The sequence below is a fragment of the Hakea prostrata genome, chromosome 10 (genome assembly GCF_041222555.1).
Source record: "Hakea prostrata isolate BN-2017 chromosome 10, UWA_Hpros_2, whole genome shotgun sequence".
NCBI classification, from domain to species: Eukaryota; Viridiplantae; Streptophyta; class Magnoliopsida; order Proteales; family Proteaceae; genus Hakea; species Hakea prostrata.
The window spans coordinates 1,955,319-1,963,642 of NC_142609.1; the positions used below are offsets into that span (position 1 = coordinate 1,955,319).

General features: G+C 37.4%; 1 protein-coding gene across 1 annotated transcript; it reads left to right on the forward strand.

The window, feature by feature from the left end:
• Window positions 1–365: 365 nt before the first annotated feature.
• Window positions 366–7,286, forward strand: QPT (quinolinate phoshoribosyltransferase). The gene is made up of 10 exons (XM_089136822.1): window positions 366–534; window positions 624–766; window positions 941–1,074; window positions 1,170–1,233; window positions 1,321–1,403; window positions 2,920–3,003; window positions 3,097–3,249; window positions 3,759–3,935; window positions 4,609–4,676; window positions 6,860–7,286. The coding sequence occupies exons 1-10, from the start codon at window positions 455–457 to the stop codon at window positions 6,954–6,956; spliced, it is 1,083 nt and encodes a 360-aa protein (XP_088992948.1). The 5' UTR covers window positions 366–454; the 3' UTR covers window positions 6,957–7,286.
• The last annotated feature ends 1,038 nt before the right edge of the window (window positions 7,287–8,324 follow it).

An 8,324-nucleotide genomic window follows, 5' to 3' on the forward strand; every position in this document is an offset into this window, starting at 1 on the left:
TAATCACATCCAGAAGAAACCCATTATCAACTGTGGAAAAATTGAAAATCAGAAATCAAAGAACGATAATCAATAATCAGACAGTTTAGCAGATCAGATGATTATCCTTTTATTTTTAGTATACTGGATAATTATTGAATATCCTATAAATTTTGGATTCAAATTCGGATACCTTTGGTAAATTGTCGTCGACATGGTGGTGTAGTTGAGCCAAATTTGATCCATTTACATGTCTACCTTACATCACCACAGGTTAAGAGTAGAAGAACGGGTTGGACCGGAAAAAACCGGTTGGCTTGAGTTGAATCCCTGGTCCATTTTGGGTGGTTCGGAAAGGTAGGTGTATTGCGCATCATGTGCATCGTAGAAGCTAATGTACCAGAACAGGAGAAGTGACAGGGACAAGTAGGCTCCCCTTCGCCGGAGCTCCAGAGTTGAGAGTTCGGGAAAAGCCATGTTTGGTCTTCGATGTTCCATCGCAAAATTTTCTTCTGTTTCTCCTTCAGTGTGTCAACGTTTAAATTCAAATTCTAGGTAAGACATAATTTCTTCGTAACGAGAAAATCGAGAAAAAAAAGAAGATTTTTTTTAATCTTCTTTCGTCTCTTACGTGCATTTTGCAGGCGGATTGTGAGTATGTCAGCACTCGAAACCAGAAGTCCTACAGTTTCTCTTAAATCTATGGTGATAAAGCCTCCTTCTCACCCTACTTATGATCTCAAAGGCATCATCAAACTCGCTCTGTCTGAAGACGCTGGTGATCTTGGTTGGAATTATTTCTCTTTATTCGTTTGGTTGTGAATTCATTCAGTTATGTTGTTCAAATTAATCAACATCAGATAAGAGGAAGAACTTGATTGATGAATGAAAAACTCTTTGGTTTGATTTAAGCTATAAGTTTCAAGCACAGTATTTAGCGGTATCAATGGTTCAATTGTAGGAGATGTGACTTGTATGGCTACAGTTCCTGTTGATATGGAAGTTGAAGCACATTTCTTGGCGAAGGATGATGGAGTGGTTGCAGGAATTGCTCTTGCAGATATGATATTTGAAGAGGTTGACCCTTCCCTGAAGGTATACAGCTGATAAATTTTATTAATTTTTTTGGGTTAACGTATAAAGTTAATACCTTGAGTTGCGGCTGAATTTGATGTAAGTTTGGTTATCAGGTTGAGTGGTATCAGATGGACGGGGACTATGTCCGGAAGGGGATGCAGTTTGGTAAAGTATATGGTGAGATTCTTAGGATATGTCCTTTTTAAAATGCTTCCATCTTGAATTTCAAGGGGTATTTACAAGCTGTTCTGTTGGCATACAAAGGACGAGCTCATAGCATTGTTGTGGCTGAAAGGGTTGTCCTCAATTTTATGCAGAGAATGAGTGGAATTGCAACTTTAACCAAGGTTCATTCATCTTTTCTTGCTTTCTGATTCCCCCCCCCCCCCCGGCCATTGAGTTGACTTGATCTGGCCTGAATCATCTCTTTTTCTATTAATGTGAGACTGGAAAGGAACTACCCAATCCCAGTTATGGTCACAGGCACTACTCAAGTAGCAGTACAGATTCAGACTTGTAACAATGTATAAACTCAAATAGAATAGTAACTAAACAAGGTCATAGCAGTCCTTCAAACTGTCCCATAACAAGAAAATATGTATAGAATAATCCTAACAAAAGACACATGTGAGTATGTGGCAGCAGCGAACCAACCCGACACAAGCTCAAGCCTGTGACCAAAACTTAGAAACAAGGTCATACATAACACCGCTTGGTGGCCAACAGTTTAGGAAAACATTACTGTTCATGGAAGGAACAATAGGGTGAATCAGTCCTCTGACATGGTCCAAGAACTTGATTCTGGAGCCCAACTTGGTCAGCGAAAAATTCAATTTGGACCAAGACCTCAGCAACTTGATGCACTTTTTGCTTTTTTTTTCTTTTTAATGTTGAATCTAAGACAGGCTTGAGTGGGGATAATACAGTTAATGTAAGATACTGTGTGAGATACTAAGATTCCAAATCTTTACTCATATCTCATTTTCTCAGAATCCCCTAGAAAGATATATTTCCGAGGTAGTGAGGAGTTTTCAGTCTATGCCCTCCAGAGATCAGCTTCAGTGCATGGGTACTGACATTGATAAGGCAGGATAAGATAATTAGAAACTAAATATATATCTTCAGATTCAGCCTGCAGAGTTGCTCTAAACTTGGGTTGGTTGTTGGCCAACATTGGGAAATGTGGTGCTCCAACAACAACAACAACAACAATAAGCCTTCCTTGTCCCAACTAAATGGGGTCGGCTACATGGATTCTTGCAGCAGATAATAGAAGTAAATATTTAACAAAAATAGAAACTAATGACAAAGCAACTAACGATATGAAATTGGCATTATCTAATCTTCCATGCCAGTTGCTCATACAACCCACTGACTGATCACGTGAACAGCACCACATAAACAGTAACTATGTGCCCAGATTTTTTTTTTTTTTTCATTTTATTTCCTTTGTGCTTTACTCTACATCATCAACTTTCTTCACTGGATTAATGAATGATATATGTCTTATTCACCCAAAATAAATGATATGTGTTTTTTAAAAATTCAGATTCCATAGATCCTTGATCATCTTTTCAACGTTTGTAATACCTTGTGCAGAAGTGTTTAACATTTACACATATCAAAGCATATGATTGATATCTGGATTGTGACAAAATTTACAGAGGAACTAGCCAGTTCTAGAGTTGTATTATAGTGTTGATGGGTTCTCTCTGGGTGAGGTGATCAGATGACACATCCTGTTTGCACGTGTCACCATTCTAACTGCTCGTATTTTTGTTGAATCCAACTTATACGACTGGTTTATGCTAATTGTGCTTTCTCTATTCCAAGAAAAGATTTAAATGCTCATCTTTCTTGTAGGAAATGGCAGAGGCTGCACACCCTGCATGCATTTTAGAGACGAGGAAAACTGCCCCAGGTTTACGTTTGGTGGATAAGTGGGCGGTGTTGATCATTTCTCTTTCTTGTAATCTGGTACTTCTATTTTTCTTTTTTGGTATTCATTTGATTGAATTTCTGTACATTCTTCTTTGACAGGTATTAATTGGTGGAGGGCAGAATCACAGGATGGGTTTATTTGATATGGTTATGATAAAGGACAATCATATTTCGATAGCTGGAGGTGTCTCAGATGCCTTAAAATCTGTTGACCAGTTTTTGGAGAAAAAGAATCTTCAAATGGGTGTTGAGGTTTATCCTCAACCTTTAGAGATGATGATCTTATTCATATTTGGGAAGCCTAACAAGCTGTTTAATTTATTGGTCAAATGTTCTCTACAAATCCTTAACCCATGTATTCCCTGTTCCAACATTAGACTATCACAAAAAAGGGCATGGGGTAACGTATGCAGGCTTAACCCTGCTTCATGGAGAGGCTGTTTGACTCGAACCTGTGAACCATTAGGCAATGGAACAACCTTACCATTGCACTGAGGCCCACCTTCCAATATTGGACTATCAGAGAAGTATAATTGTTTGGACTTGTCAAATATTTTCTTGCAAACTCCACTAAATGCTCTTTGACATTCCCCAATCCTTTTATAGCCTGAAACTCTTGTACAAGATCATGGCTTCACTATTGCAACTGTTTCTTGTGTTATTTTCTGCACTCATTTTCTGTGTGATCCTCTCTCTTGAATGTCTATGTGCCAGGCAAAATATTTAGAACACTGCAGTACCTTTTCTTTTTCTTGTGTCAGGTTGAAACCAGGACACTTGAGGAAGTGAAAGAGGTATTGTGTTATGCATCTCAGACAAAAACTGCCTTGACTCGGATAATGTTAGACAATATGGTTGTTCCATTATCTAATGGAGATGTGGATGTTTCCATGCTTAAAGAAGCTGTTGACTTGATCAATGGAAGTTTTGAGACTGAGGTAACTCCTAATATTCACTCTTGTTTAGATCAACTTTCAACATGATATCTCTAACCATTTTGGAGTCCATCATTGACCTCTCAAGCAAGCTCCCTCATTTATAACCTTTCGTTACACACCTACCTTGTCCAAGATATCCTGCTGTGATTTAGTGAAGGACCTTACTCATGGCCATTTTCTAGCATAACAAAAGGCCTTTCTTTCTATTAAATAGATCAGTGTTTCCATGTTGATCCTTTGTTCCAGAAGGTTAGTAAATGGGGTGAATGGGAAAGCAGCGTTATATTGAGTGTTTTCAAACATAGCACTAGTATTGCCTGGTCCTACATGAAATCGTATAAAACTACTCCTCTTCTTTTTCTATTCTTTTTTTCACGTTTTTTTTTTTTTTTTTTTTCTTTTTTTTTTTCTTTTTTGGGAACCTTGTGGACATATTCCTTGTTGGATCTCAGGCTTCTGTTGTTCTTCTTTAACAGTGAAAAATAGTCTAAAGACAGTTGGACTAAATATTTTCTATAGTGTCTATAAAACATATTTCATTGTGTTATCATATTTCAGTAGCTGCATTTGATAAATCAGTTCCATGGCCCACTATTTATTGCCAATTGCATCTAATGTTAGCAATCATTTCACTTGTATCATATTTTGAATATATATGTTCTTTGAATGACAGGCATCTGGCAATGTTACTCTTGGTACAGTTCACAAGATTGGACAAACTGGTGTAACCTACATTTCCAGGTAATTGCCCACAACTCTTATATGTTTGAACTCTCCTTGGGTTCTATTTCTGTTCTTATCTATAACCCAACCCATTGACTTTTTGAGGAATGAACCCAATTCAGAATATGAACCAGAGAAGAAAATAGCTATTAAACCATTTTATTAGTCTGATGAGAAACCTGGGCTTTAAAAAGGCCTCAGGTTTTTGGGCTTATCATTCAATGAGACCTTTGTCCTCCTCTATGCCGGAGTTGTTCATTTCTGACAAAATAGTATGAACCTTTTGATGCAGTAAAGGGTGTCAAATTGGGCCTCCTAGATTTTTTTTGGCCCATTTTCAGGTTCTTTGGGCCTTGGTATTTTACTTCTAGTTTATTCATATGATAATCTGATTTATAAACCCAGAAAATGTGCATAACGTTCGTATAAGGCTGGCAAGTCATGTGTTTTAGTCAAATTAGGATACTTAGAAGCTTTTGAAGAGTTCTTCTTTTATGCCTCTTTGCTTTTAATTCAGTATATTGGAGTAACCACAGTTCTTTTAAGAGTCTATTTAGGAATTTTTCGAATGTCTACAGTTAGTAGTTTCTGTTATTCTCTTCACTCTTCATATCAACTTCTACTTCTATTATGTTCTTACATTTAAAAGATCCTGTCTTTTTCTGGTTTTTTGAACTCCTACTTGAACCTAGAATAACTTAATGTCTAACCATTGGATTTCAATTCTGCTTCAGTACTTTTCACAATTGGTTTCTAAACCTGTTAAAGGTTTAAAATTCAAACTTGAAACTGATTTCCTGCTTTCCTATTATGAGGCTGATTTCAGTTTAATGGACTTTTCAAGTCTTTTTTCTATGTTTGATCTCATATTCCATCATCCCTAATTGCCATGACATCTAGGCAACCTACAGCATTTGAGGGGGCCTCAATGCAAAATGACAGTGACAAGGTGACCAACGCAACCAATGTGGCTAGGATGCGAAGGCAATGCCCTGACAATTGTTGCCATAATTAGGCTTGTTACTTGGTGCTTATATCAAACTCTAATCTGTTCTGTTTAACCTTCTACCAATTCTCAGATGTGGAGACTCCCTCTTCAAGCACAAACCCCATACATCTGACTCTTGGATCTAACCTAGTGTCTGACATTATATTCTCCCATCCAATTGAAGCATTTGATGAGAATTTTTCTTGAACCTGATTCCTTGATTCTTTGCTGTTAAAAATTCTTTGAAAAGATTTCATCACTTGTGTGATCCTGTTGCAAGCTTATCTTCCACCAGATCTCTTTCAAGATTGGCACTGCATTACCTAAGTTATAGTTTGCAAGTGGCTGGAACACATAGGGACGAGGAATGTTGAAGGGGAGAGCATAGCATGTAGATAAACAGGCCTGATTATCAGTTTCATCTGGTTTCAACTTTCAACTGAAAATTCCAAATATTTTGTTTTGGCTGCTGAAAAGAAAATGATGTTGGACAAAACCTTCAAAAAAGAGGCCTAAATGCAGTTCACTTTAACAGTGTCACAGCCAGTTAGTTTGCCTTAGTGAGAATATTATCAGAAGATCCTTGACAGGGACTACATGAGAATCCAAGTATTGACAAAAATGAGGATTGGCTGCCAGTAGACTTGAAGATCTGGTTTTATATTGATGCTGGAAACAAATACTTCTGTGGAATATTTATTGCAAAATTTTGGCAATTTTGGGTCCTCCAGCCAGCCAATCATTGAAACAATGCAAACTTTATTTCTAGAGAACTATATTTAAGTTTTTTTTTTTTTTGGGGGGGGGGGGGGGGGGGGGGGGGGGGGGGGGGGGGGGGGGAGAACTTTTGCCTTCATCGAGCCAGCCAAGTATCAGATACTTGCTTTTCCTGCAAGGATCTGTGTGGCAACTTAAAACTTAAATACAGTCATTGGAACTAGGGGGAAATGCCCATTTAGTTGGGATAAGGCTCTGTAATTGTTCTATAGAAGTGAGGAAAAATCTCCCATAGTAGATAACTTGGTTTAACACTTGAAACAACACCGCACTTGCTAAACATCGCCATCACTTGTTATCTAAACCCTACCACAAATTCTAAACATAAACACAACTTCAACAACCTGTTTTCAGTCTGTCTGTTTTTTCTCACTTATGTTCGGTTCTCAAATTGCTTCATACAATTAACATGCTCATGCGTTTTGACTTTTTGCAGTGGTGCTTTAACACATTCAGTGAAGGCACTCGATATTTCCCTTAAAATTGATACAGAGCTTGCACTTCAAGTTGGAAGGCGTACAAAAAGAGCATAATTGTTTTTCATTATTGGTGAAATGGTTTTTTGTCAGTGAGTTCCATCAGGATTCTGCTGTACAGAAAATTGGATGAGGATCACCTGTAGAAGCTCTCATACTGCTACTGATATTCATCATGGAATTGTAATAAATAGAAAATGAACATGTATTCTTTTTCCTCATTCTAGTGAGTCACAATGTAACTTTATGGGGAGCTTGATCTCCTACTAGATTGGTCCCTTGTCAGCTAAAAATTGTAATTGCATATGTTCTGTACTATTTCCTGTGAAATATTTTTTGGTGGTTGAAATCCATATCCATAGTGATCTTTTTGTGTGTTGTACTTCACAATTTCACTGCTTAGATTGCGATCTTCCAGATGATCTCAAAGCATTAATTGAAACTTCTGTTTAAACTCTTTAATGCGGTTCTAAATGTCGATTAGTTTTCACATTGCTGTCTGGTCTTAAACTTGTAAATAAAAAGTAACAGGAAAAGCCATTAGATGTAGTAAGGAAATATGTGAGAGACATTCTGGGACTGATACATTCTTAGTTTAGAATGACCTGAGTCGGATTCTTAACCAGGTGGATAAATCAAGGTTTGAAACATGTTGCAAGCATACTGACCAGCATGATAAGAACTTGATGGTTTTAAGTGAGAATGAAGATCTAACTCTGACATTAGTTTCCTTCCACTGTCTCTTAAAATTTCACATTTCTTGTGCAGAGTTTAGGTATATGATCATGAAATATAGGCACACAAATTTCCAATGATGGAATGTTTGTTAAGGTAACAAGTAAGGCATGTTTGTGTTCTCTACTGTTAAATCTGCTGCATTTTGAAATTCTATACTGCAAATCAGCTCTGGAGGCTGGACTTCTTTTGTGGTTTGTTATTAGTCTCTCCAGGTAGCTGGTGAGGAGATGTAAGGTGTTGTTGCAGAATTCGGTCTCTCCTAGTCGAACGCTCGAACTTGCAAAAAACATCTACTCCATACCTTGTGAGTCTTCATTCTATTCTAGGTAGCTGTTTCTTGTTGGTGCCATTTTTGATATCAAATGTTAGTTGTTTTACCGTACGCCAAAGTTCTAAAGCTAATAACACAAGTTAAGTCAAACAATTAATCTATCGCATAACAAAGTGGACCCCATTAAGCATACATCAGATACTAGAGTGGACCCCATTGAACGTATATTAGATACAGAGTAGACACCATATATCATATACCAAAGTGGACCCCATTAAGCACGTAGCAATGACACCATATATCTCTTCAAACATCCTCTTAGTATCTATTTCTATAAACTTTTTAACCAATCATGTACTAGAACTAGATTAGTCCAATCTAATAATCATACACCAAAATGGACCCCATTAGGCTCA